The 12,571-nt window shown below is 42.1% G+C and overlaps 1 protein-coding gene across 8 annotated transcripts in view; it reads left to right on the top strand.

Annotated features, from left to right (window-relative positions):
* Positions 1 to 12,571, top strand: part of SPDEF (SAM pointed domain containing ETS transcription factor) — a 1,047,406-nt gene that overhangs the window by 411,501 nt on the left and 623,334 nt on the right. For all 8 annotated transcript variants that reach the window (XM_069756552.1, XM_069756555.1, XM_069756553.1 and 5 more), the window contains exons 3-4: positions 1,929 to 2,126; positions 2,220 to 2,267. In XM_069756552.1, the coding sequence (XP_069612653.1) occupies positions 1,929 to 2,126; positions 2,220 to 2,267 (246 nt within the window). The remainder of the gene's footprint in view (positions 1 to 1,928; positions 2,127 to 2,219; positions 2,268 to 12,571) is intronic.

The raw sequence follows: 12,571 nt of genomic DNA, 5'->3' as shown, positions 1-12,571 counted from the left end.
TGACGTGAGTAGCAGAGGTACATGAAAGGTGAGTAGTGAGGTAATTATGTTTGTTTATTTTTTTTTTAGTTCTTATATATTACATTGTTTATGCTCTGGAGCAGTGGTCCCCAACTTCAGGCCTCGAGGGCCGCCAACAGTGCAGGTTTTCAGGATTTCCTTAGTATTGCACAGGGGTTGGAATCATCACCTGTGTAGATGATCACATTACCACCGATGCAATACTAAAGAAATCCTGAAAACCTGCACTGTTGGCGGCCCTCGAGGCCTGGAGTTGGGGACCCCTGCTCTGGAGCATAATAAGGGGCATTAAATTAAATTCTTGGAGATTTAAGTTTTTCATGAATCAAATTTCTCAGGAAAATACACATGAACAGGTGAATTATTTTTTTTCTGATCAGTTCACATATCGTTCCAATCCTATTTCAGTCTATAACTACTGATTCTAAATTCTGATTAAAATACTGACATTTGAAAATTGCCTTGGATATGTGTATTAATATTTTAAAACCCAATTAAATGTATAATAGGATTTTTTTTAAAGGGAACCTGTCACCTCATTTTTTTAAACTGATCCCAATGTGCTGTTAGTGATGCAATGTTCATCACTATCATGTTTTTGTCAAATAAAATGTCCAAGTATTAGGTTTACAAAACACCTTATATCATTAGGGGATTCATGTCGGATGTGCCGGAGCCGCTCTGAGTTAGTGTCTTCATGACATGTGAGCGAACACGCTATGCGCGTCACTGTGTCCATCTCCACTCTCTGACATGAAGCTGGGGCTGTACACCCAAAATCATTGCACGCGCCCAAGGAGAGGATGGGCAGTGCGGTGTTTGATGCACGATTGTTGTAACTTCTGAGCCAGTCATGGCAATCAAATGCAATGCTGTGGGTATACCTAATTTCAAAAGTACACTGAATGATCTGTGACTGAAAAGATAAAGTCACTACCCATATGACTGAAAGAAGAGGTATGTGAGGTAATCCCCTAATGATATAAGGTGTTTTGTAAAGTTAATACTTGGACATTTTATTTGACAAAAACATGTTAGTGATGCACATTGCATCACTAACGGCACATTGGGACCAGTTTAATAGTTGAAAATGAGGTGACACATTCCCTTTTAATAAAGAACAGTTGAAAAATTTCTGAAATATCTCAATGTAACTTTATACTGTACACAGAAAAAAAAAGGGATATTTCGGCTGACCCTTAGTTCATCTGTCCGATGTGGTAAGTATCCATCAGAGCACGGAAACAAAGTGTTGCTGCCACAACACTGGTCGACGTGTAGAGAAAGGAAATATGGATCCAGCTCCAGGAATAAAATGTAAAAACTTTATTAGTTCACATTAAAATGCTGCTGAGACATGACCGACTGTCGGGTGCTGGTTGCTCTCCTTTACCTACTATGCCGGTCATATCTCAGCAGCATTTTAATGTGAACTAATAAAGTTTTTACAATTTATTCCTGGAGCTGGATCCATATTTCCTTTCTCTACACAACTTTATTCTGTGCCTGCATAATACTAATTTGTGCATTTGATGTGTTATGGAGTTTTTCTGTTTAACTTATATTAAGTTCTATAAATTGTACCAAAAAAACTCACAGTATATCAGATGCCTCAATTGTGCTGCTGTAATCTAGGTGTGCATTCAGTTCTCTCACTGACTGGAAAAATAACAATATTAAGCATATGTCTTTGACACTGTAGAAATCATTTGGCTAGTGCAAAAAATACAAATACAAATACAAGTTTTTGCAGCATGATCCAGGGAGACTTTAAAGGGAATCTGTCAGCACAGAATGACTTTTAATCTTGCAGCATGTGCACAATTAACACATTGGACTGGCTATACTCAAATTGATTGTAATGAATATAGATCTGTACAGCCTAATCACTTTTCTCTTTAAATTAGACCCAATGGAATGGTCTTCGGGTAATGTTCAGAAGTGGATACTATGGACAGAGCACCAGTATAGACTTCCTCAAGTAGGTCGCAGCTTCCAAGACTTAACTGGAAGAGACTTATGTGCATTAAGTGAAGATGGCTTTAGAGACAGGTCCCCATTGTGTGGAGATGTCTTGTATGCTCATTTGGACATTTGGAAGTCAGGTAATATTTCTGAAACAACTAATAGAAGTTGAATGTGATTTTGGATATCTTTGTAGCTTTTTTTTTTTCTAAATATTTTGTTTGTCTCTGCAGCAGCCTGGATGAAAGAGAAAACAGGACCTGAGAACATAAGATATTGTGGTAAGAAAAACTTGGTCTTTACCCTATGAGGGGTTGACTCACTCAGCTGCTTCCCAAGGTAGACACAGACAATCTTCTTGTGGTAAATCACATACTGGTTTATTGTGAACCAGCATAAACCACTGCAGGGTTCAGCAAAGTAAACAGAGCCTTTCTGGCATAACGGGAAAACAAAAAGATAATGTATAACAAAGTCCATATGTCTGAGGGGTTCGCCCTCAGACCCTTGTGTCAACTCCACATGGAGCCACCGCTTTGGATTCTTTCCAAAAACAATACACAGATTGCCTCTCAAGGCCAGCCATTTAAATCCAGACCATGTAACTGATCACATGATTGTGATGTCACATTGGTCCTGTTAGCAGGGTCGGCGTTAGGGGCAGGCAGACTAGGCAGCTGCCTAGGGCCCCCTCTGCCCTAGGCAGGGCCGGTTTTAGGCAAAGTGGGGCCCTAGGCAAAAGTTTAAAATGGGGCCCCAAATGCTAACAAATTGCACCATCACACAGAAATATTTTGGTTGTAGTTACATGCGCCGATTTCAGGCCACTAAACCAGTGTGATTAACAATATTGAAGTAATTTGCCGCTTGTTTCCTGGCCTCTTTACATCGGCTGAGGAATAATGATGGGCTCAGAATAATCAATAGATCAATCTGTCCTCATACAGCATCATCTTAGCAGCAGCATATCTCCAGTTTTCACTGGGCGATGTGCTGATGAGAACAATAATTTTTGTTCAGGCATAACCAATACAATCACTTGATGAATATAGTAACATAGTAACATAGTTAGTAAGGCCGAAAAAAGACATTTGTCCATCCAGTTCAGCCTATATTCCATCATAATAAATCCCCAGATCTACGTCCTTCTACAGAACCTAATAATTGTATGATACAATATTGTTCTGCTCCAGGAAGACATCCAGGCCTCTCTTGAACCCCTCGACTGAGTTCGCCATCACCACCTCCTCAGGCAAGCAATTCCAGATTCTCACTGCCCTAACAGTAAAGAATATCTTGCATTTTACACTCCCCCTAGTTCTCCATATAGTATAATACATATAGTATAGATGCTGCAGCCTGCTGGGAACAGAGCAGTGGAGGAAGAAGACACAATGTAAGTCCTGCTCTTCCTCCACTGCTGTTCCTGTGTGCTGTGTGGCTGGGCCCCTGACTGTACTGTAAGGGAGGGAGTACTCACCAGTCACCAAGGACTCGCCATGCAGGAGGACAGAGACAGCAGCCAGTGAGCGCTCTCCTCAGTCTGGTGAGAAAAGCGTTCATTGGTCAGCGTCTCTCCCTGTATGACACGCCCCCTTTTGAAGTCCTGCACTTTCCGCGCCACTCTCTCCCCAGCTGAGGGTGTTGGCAGGATTACAGGAGCAAGTGACAGGGGCCCGATGCTACATGATACCGGGCCTGCCTGCAGGGGCCACCCTCCACCTCTTGGCCCCAGAGCAGTGGCATTGGCGGTATGTCCACTCCTGGCTGGGGGCCCATAGGGGCGGGTACTACAGAATCTGCCACCCCCTCTCTTCTGCCGCCTGAGCCAAAGAGCTCAAATCGCCTAATGGTAGCAGCGTCACTGGATCCTCGTTAAAGGGGAGGTACTGTTAGAATCTGTTTAGTTTGTGACTATCTGCCATTTTCTTGTGGTTTTCTGGCTGCTGGTCTTTTCCCTCTGGTGCTGGGTTTGTCTTGGGTCAGGTGATTGTATCACTCTTTATTAACCTGCACCTGCCTCCCATTCCTTGCTGGACAACAGTGTAAATCCGCTAGAGTTCTGGCTAGGTTCTTTGAAAGCTTTCTGTGTTTGATATTGTGCAGTTCTGGGAGCTCTGGTTCTGCTATCTTTTGTTTCTGTTTTCAGTTTATTTCTGCAGCCTTCTATGTATTTTCTACTAGGAGGTGACCTGTTTTATACCCAGTCCTTAGATCTTTTAGGGAACTCCTTCCCCCTAAAAAAGGTCTTCGCTTGAGATTAGCCTAGGATCGTCGGTGGGTTTATTCGCAAGGAATGGGTCGCCCACTCCATCGTAGGGTATCAGCCTAGTCTTAGTGCAGGGACAGTTTTCACCCTTCTGTCCTAGTTCTGTGTTGCAGTTCCATAACAACTAGGATGGCTCGGCTGCCCAATCAAAGGCTGGAGTGTTAAATAACAAAAGATGCAGCACTCACCAGATTCTTGCTGAAGATAGTGTCCTTTATTCGCTTAAAGCGATGTGAGACATTATGCGGAGAGGCGGCAGGAAAGAGGATTGGGTGCGGGGGAGAGGAGAAGGACTACGGCCGTTTCACGCAAAATGCGCTTCCACGGGTCCAGGTGGAGTGTGTCGCACTATCTCCATGCAGATTAAGGATTATTCAGCAGGCCAATAAATCTGAGCCTGCTGAGGTTCCTGCAGGCCTCACCCTTTTTGATTAACCCTCCGTCACATACAATATTCCGACTAACGAGTTCACATACAATGTGCCTGTCAGGTGCCTGCTGGAAAAATACCTATAATATCTAATGTTTGCAATTTCAGTGCTCTAAAAGTGATCAGTGACCTTCATAGGGATGTAATAAAAGAGACTACACATAATCAGTTGCAAAAAAAAACATTTACTTAACATAAAACTAATAACTATGAAATACAAACTTTTCAAAACTCCCGCCAAATAGTCCCCAGTTCGACTCTCTCAAAAAAATGTACAAAGAAAATTTTTGAACACAAACTTAATTTTAAGGTACCTTAAGTACTATTAAAAACATATTCAATCAGAAGTAGATGCTGAGGTTTCCCCAGAAAAGTCACACTTGCAGAGCAAATAGCAAGAATTACACACCATTTTTGCATGTGTCAGGCAAATTGCTTTATGACATTTGAGACATTCATAATTTGAAAGCCTTCTGGTTCCGCTTTCTGTTTGGCAGGTGGTGCATCTCCTTCTTTTGTGAGGTGGTGCAGATGGTGACTTTTCACCATCATCTTCTGGGCGGAACCTTTTGAGCTGAACTTGAAGGCGAGAGGGGATACCGATTGTTTTCACGCTTCTCCTGCGTAGCTCTCCAAGTACTAGTTCATGGGCCAATTTTTTCAGATACAATCGTCTACGGAGTGGTTCAAGCTTGTTTTCAAGATAAATTACTGGTGAATTTATAGCACCCAAATTCAACATAGCAAAAAATATGACCATTGGCCAGCGTTTGATGTTTCTGCTGACGTTGAAAGTGGAGCACATCTGATCTGCTGTATCCACACCCCCTTTGGTGGCATTGTAAAATGTAATTATCTCCGTTTTTTTTCTGCCCCAGTCCCAGGATCGATGGCAGCATCATCATGAAGTGTTGATAGAAGAAGTACGATTTTTTTGGCATGTGGTACATAGGAAACTAAAGCCTTTCCATTATGGAATGCAAACATACTGCTGTACTGTTGTCTCTCTTTCACACTTACAAACTGTGGCGGCAATTCCCTTTTGTTTTTTCTTACAGTTCCCACATATGACAGCTTCTGAATTTTCAGATAATCAATCAGATCACAACTTGTAAACCAATTGTCAGCTGTAATATTGCGACCCGATCCAAATAAGGGTTCAGCCAGTCTTTTTACAACATCAGTGGGTTTGTTGCTCACACAGTAAGGACCTTCTGGTTGTTTTCCTGCATAAACTTCCAGGTTGTAAGTGTAGGTCTTACTGGCATCAACAAGGGCATAAATTTTTATTCCATATTTGTTTGGCTTTGATGGAATATATTGACGAAAGGCACATCTACCACGAAAACCAGGGAGCATTTCGTCAATAGTGAGATTCTCTCCAGGGTAATAACTTTGTTTACAGTTTACAACAAATCTTTGAAATATATCACGAATTGGAGCAAGTCGGTCATGTGTTTTGCGTTCGGTTCAGGTAGTTCTGTCGTCAAAACGAAGGCAACGAATTAGAATCTTGAATCTGTTTATGGACATAACAAGGCTAAATTTTTCAACTCCATCCCCATCTTTACCCCAAAGTTCCTCCAAACTTTGTCTATTTGCCCTATAAGCTCCTGCAAGGTACAGTAATCCAAAAAAAGCACGCAGTTCTATTTCATCTGTGGGCTTTATGGTTCTGTTGCAGATGTACTTGTCCTTTATAATGTCTATATATTGGTTGGTATATGTGACAATAGAGTCCAGAATGTCATCTGTAAATATACTGTTCCAGCATTCAACTGCAGTTTTTGCATTACGTGCAGTTCCTATTACTGCAGGAAGGTGAGTAATAATGTTTAAAGGTTCCCTACGTTTTTTCTGGAATGGCTTCTTGTTCCATTTAGTATTTTTATCTTTTCCAATATAATATGATCCAACTTCTTCATCCTCACCACTGTCACCATCTTGCTCTGTTTCAGAATCCAGGACACATTCTTCCACCTCATCATGAGAATCAATCTCACTTTCCTCTCCTAAATCCTCATTCAGTGTGAGGTCTCTATCATCTAACAGCATGTTTGTTACTTCCTCAACATCAAGTTGTTTGGATAAATTGTACATTTTCCTCTCCATTTCAGCAGATAATCTGAAGCAAGAGAAGGAATATGTTAGGGAACTACTGTATATGCCTGAGCAGCACACTTTCTTTTATAAAATCTCCCTTATTTCTATGAAATATCCTCACATTTTGTGCTATACATTCATAAAACAAGCTAAATAAACTATTGTGACGAATAAAAACATAAAATACCAACCTTACTGAATGTGACATATTCACATACAATGAGCCTGAGAGATCTGTGCAGCTATATCCTCTCCCCATCCAACTGTGATATCAGGTTTCACAGACCTTCAAGAGACAGGAGACTACCTGGAGGGAGGGGGTTTCCTCACAATCTGGTGAGGAAGGAGAAATGAAAGTAAAAGAGAAGCGCCTGTCAGATCAGTTGTATGTGACGGAGGGTTAATTGCCTGGCTATTTAGCTAACTGGAACTGATCAGACCATTGCCAGTCATAGCTTAATTCAGTGGTGTGTGTTCCTTGTGCTCTGTGTTTTGCCTGACCTCAGACATTGCCTTTGACTATTCCTTTGTCTTTGCCCCTTTTCCTGTGATGTACTCTTTCTGTTGACTTACCTTGGAATTTCCTTTAACTATTCATTTGTCTTTGCTGTTTTGCATGTGATGTGCTCTGATTTCTGTTGCGTGACCTCCGATGTTGCATGTGAGTATTTGTTTGTCCTTGCCCTTTGCCTTTGATGTAAACTATTGGTATTTGACCATGGACTTTGACTGCCCTGTCTCATGGCTTATCCATGAGAAATGACTTGCCAGTGTCACATTATGACTGACCATGTACATTTTTTTCCCTTCTCCAGTACTGATCCCATTTGTTCACTTTGTGATCAGGTGGCGAATCAGACTCAAGTGACTCAGGACGTGGCTAAAGATCACCAGAGCCTTGAATAATCATTGTGCCAGTTGCAGAGTCAAGTTTCTAGCTTGATCAAAGTTTCCTACAGCTCATCTCTGCCAGCAGTGACTGCAATGTTGGACTGCTTAGACATGCAGTTGGTTTCTCCCAAACCAGTGGAAGTCCTTCTTGATAAATTTTTAATGCTTTTATTGACCGATTATAGTGAACCCGACAGAATCCAGGTCATTGAGGCTAAGAGTATGAACGCTACACAGGGAATCTGCACCAAAATCTGGCAATGGTCCGCTGAGGCTCAGTACAAAGATGCAACCCTCAGGTGTTAATTCCATAGGGTCCTTTTCAAAGCTCTTAGAGATGCTCTGCCTATTCAGGTTCCCTCTTGATCTCTGATGGAGGCCATGACTCAGGGAATAGAAATGAACTGCAGAATTTGTGAGAGACATGGTAAGCAGCAAGGTACCTTTTATTCTCCTCCTGAGCATGTCTGCTTAATTAAGGTGGAGCACATGGAAGTTGTAGCTGCCAGTTCTCATACTGTTAAGAGAAGTCGGTACAATCTTGGAATCTATATTGTGATCTTGCTGGACACTTTCTAAATGATTGTCCAAGTCGCTCTCAAGCAAGCAAGCCTTCGGGAAATGCCTAGATCTGAGTGATTTTTGAGGAGGTAGCTTTGACTTCCAGGTACCTTTTTTCTCCTCTTATAAAGTACTGCATAATGTGGTCCTATAATTAAAAAATCAGGGATTTTCAGTGTTGCCTTTCTTTTGACTGAGGGTCTGCAGCTAACTTTATTGATTTGGGACTGGAATTGAAATAAGAATCAGAGACTGTTAGTTTTGAAAGACCTATTCATATTTTTCCATTGACTAGACACTAGTGTTGAGCATTCCGATACTGCAAATATCGGGTATTGGCCGATATTTGCGGTATCGGAATTCCGATACCGAGTTCCGATACTTTTGCAATATCGGATACCGGAATCGGAAGTTTCCATAATGCAAAGAGCCAGTTTCATTTAATTCAGCCAATGAGGAATCATTAGAAGTGTGGGCACATCCTGTTCTGCATGTTAGGCATGTAACTACTGGCATATCTGTGATTGGCTGCTGAAATGATGTCATGATGCACTGTAAAAGTCGCCGCCGCCATTTTGGGTTCACTCTGCTGTGAATTCAGTTAGGGACAGGATGCTGTGTTCTGAATGAGGGCCAGTTTTGAGATAGCGATTTGCTTCATTGTGCTTTACCCAGGCTAATTTAGCAACCGCTGTGTGAGAACCTTGTTTTTGCCTTGCAGCGCTGTTCAAGGCTGTCTGCAAGGTGTCTGTGTGAGTGCAGCTCACTCTGTAGTCTTGTTTGCCGCCACAGATGATTATAGTCAGCTCAGGGTGCATCACTGCCTCATACTGTTCCATTGTCCTTTTTTCAATTAGTGCTGCCTGCTGCACATATTTTCAAATTTATCCTATTAGTAGGTTTCCATCCGTATCCTGCTAGATTGTGGAAAAACACTATATAGGAGTACATAGAGGAGCTTTTTTGACCTTGCAGCGCCGTTCACGGCTGTCTGCATGGTCTCTGTGTGAGTGCAGCTCACTCTGTAGTCTGTTCTGCGAAAAAAACAAAAAGTTAATAAAGTTCACCAAACACTCCATTTTACAGTTGTGTAGGCCACATTAGCTCATATTAAAGTCTAGTCCACGCTTTATAAAATTAGTGTTTCTTATACCTGTTAGCAGCTGTTCAGGAATAAGCACACTAAGCCCTTAGTACTTTTATGCCTATCTTTATCAGTCTACGAAGATGAAGAAGGCAGGGAGTAAGGCACGTGGTCGTGGGCGTGGAGGTGGAACAGGGAGAGGATGTGGGGATTCTGTGCCTGCTGCGGGCACCGGTGACTCATCATCCCCCAGTTTTAGCAGGGAACAGTCCTTCATGCGCAGCTTTGTAGGAGATCGCCGTACCCCGCTGCTGCGAGACAAACAAATTGAAGCCGTTGTCGGATGGATGGCAGCTAACGCATTGACTTCAATTAGTGCCACATCCTCTCAGGCACAGAGCACTGAAGAGCACCCATCTGTCTTCACTAACTGCCAAATTGCCCAGGCAGTCAGAGAGCCCAGGACAGGAGCCATCTCTACTAGGGTTGAGCGAAACGGGTCATTCATTTTCAAAAGTCGCCGACTTTTGGCAAAGTCGGGTTTCATGAAACCCGATCCGACCCCTGTGCGGGGTCGGCCATGCGGTACGCGACTTTCGCGCCAAAGTCGCGTTTCAATGACGCGAAAAGCGCCATTTCTCAGCCAATGAAGGTGAACGCAGAGTGTGGGCAGCGTGATGACATAGGTCCTGGTCCCCACCATCTTAGAGAAGGGCATTGCAGTGATTGGCTTGCTGTCTGCGGCGTCACAGGGGCTATAAAGGGGCGTTCCCGCCGACCGCCATCTTACTGCTGCTGATCTGAGCTTAGGGAGAGGTTGCTGCCGCTTCGTGAGAAGCAGGGATAGCGTTAGGCAGGGTCCATTAACCACCAAACCGCTTGTGCTGTAGCGATTTCCACTGTCCAACACCACCTTCGGTGTGCAGGGACAGTGGAAGCTACTTTTTTTTTTTCTCAGCGCTGTAGCTCATTGGGCTGCCCTAGAAGGCTCCCTGATAGCTGCATTGCTGTGTGTACGCCGCTGTGCAAACCAACTGCTTTTTTCAAAGCACAAATCCTGTTGTTCCTTCCGTTCTGCACAGCTATCTTTTTTGTTTGTCCACACTTTTTATTTAATTTGTGCATCAGTCCACTCATTATTGCTGCCTGCCATACCTGGCTGAGATTACTGCAGGGAGATAGTAATTGTAGGACAGTCCCTGTTTTTTTTTTTTTTTTGTGGGAGATTAAGATTGGCATTTCTGCTAGAGTGCCATCCCTGTGTGTGCCATCTCTCACTCAGTGGGCCATAGAAAGCCTATTTATTTTTTTGCTTGATTTGGGTTCTAAAATCTACCTGAAAAAATCACTACATCAATCAGTGGGAGAAAAATATTGGCCTCAGGGCTTGTGTGCCACTCCTGACTCCTGTGTGTGCCATCTCTCACTCAGTGGGCCATAGAAAGCCTATTTATTTTTTTGCTTGATTTGGGTTCTAAAATCTACCTGAAAAAATCACTACATCAATCAGTGGGAGAAAAATATTGGCCTCAGGGCTTGTGTGCCACTCCTGACTCCTGTGTGTGCCATCTCTCACTCAGTGGGCCATAGAAAGCCTATTTATTTTTTTGCTTGATTTGGGTTCTAAAATCTACCTGAAAAAATCACTACATCAATCAGTGGGAGAAAAATATTGGCCTCAGGGCTTGTGTGCCACTCCTGACTCCTGTGTGTGCCATCTCTCACTCAGTGGGCCATAGAAAGCCTATTTATTTTTTTGCTTGATTTGGGTTCTAAATCCTACCTGAAAAAAATCAATAAATCAATCAGTGGGAGAAAAATATTGGCCTCTGGGCTTGTGTGCCACTCCTGACTCCTGTGTGTGCCATCTCTCACTCAGTGGGCCATAGAAAGCCTATTTATTTTTTTGCTTGATTTGGGTTCTAAATCCTACCTGAAAAAATCAATACATCAATCAGTGGGAGAAAAATATTGGCCTCTGGGCTTGTGTGCCACTCCTGACTCCTGTGTGTGCCATCTCTCACTCAGTGGGCCATAGAAAGCCTATTTATTTTTTTGCTTGATTTGGGTTCTAAAATCTACCTGAAAAAATCACTACATCAATCAGTGGGAGAAAAATATTGGCCTCAGGGCTTGTGTGCCACTCCTGACTCCTGTGTGTGCCATCTCTCACTCAGTGGGCCATAGAAAGCCTATTTATTTTTTTGCTTGATTTGGGTTCTAAATCCTACCTGAAAAAATCACTACATCAATCAGTGGGAGAAAAATATTGGCCTCTGGGCTTGTGTGCCACTCCTGACTCCTGTGTGTGCCATCTCTCACTCAGTGGGGCATAGAAAGCCTTTTTTTTATTATTTGGTTTCTAAATTGTCCTTGAAAAAATCATTTTATTTTATTTGGTTTCTAAATTCTTCCTGAAAAAATCATTTTATTTTATTTTGTTTCTAATGTCTCCCTGAAAAAAAATAAAATAAATAAAACAGTGGGAGATTAATATTTCTCTTTCTGCTTGTGTGCCAGTCTTGACTCCTGGGTGTGCCATCTCTCTCTCTCTCTCAAATTGTGGGCCATAGAAAGCCTATTTATTTTTTTGCTTGATTTGGGTTCCAAAATCTACCTGAAAAAATCAGTACATCAATCAGTGGGAGAAAAACATTGGTCTCTGGGCTTGTGTGCCACTCCTGACTCCTGTGTGTGCCATCTCTCACTCAGTGGGCCATAGAAAGCCTTTTTTTTTTTATTTGGTTTCTAAATTGTCCCTGAAAAATCATTTTATTTTATTTGGTTTCTAAATTTTTCCTGAAAAAATCATTTTATTTTATTTTGTTTCTAAAGTCTCCCTGAAAAAAAAAAATAAAACAGTGGGAGATTAATATTGCCCTTTCTGCTTGTGTGCCAGTCTTGACTCCTGGGTGTGCCATCTCTCTCTCTCTCTCAAATTGTGGGCCATAGAAAGCCTATTAATTTTTTTGCTTGATTTGGGTTCCAAAATCTACCTGAAAAAATCAGTACATCAATCAGTGGGAGAAAAATATTGGTCTATGGGCTTGTGTGCCACTCCTGACTCCTGTGTGTGCCATCTCTCACTCAGTGGGCCATAGAAAGCCTTTTTTTTTTTTTATTTGGTTTCTAAATTGTCCCTGAAAAAATCATTTTATTTTATTTGGTTTCTAAATTCTTCCTGAAAAAATTATTTTATTTTATTTTGTTTCTAAAGTCTCCCTGAAAAAAAAAAAAAATAGGTGGG

The sequence above is a fragment of the Ranitomeya imitator genome, chromosome 3 (assembly GCF_032444005.1).
Source record: "Ranitomeya imitator isolate aRanImi1 chromosome 3, aRanImi1.pri, whole genome shotgun sequence".
Taxonomy (NCBI): Eukaryota; Metazoa; Chordata; class Amphibia; order Anura; family Dendrobatidae; genus Ranitomeya; species Ranitomeya imitator.
This window is presented reverse-complemented; position numbering and strand designations above follow the sequence as displayed.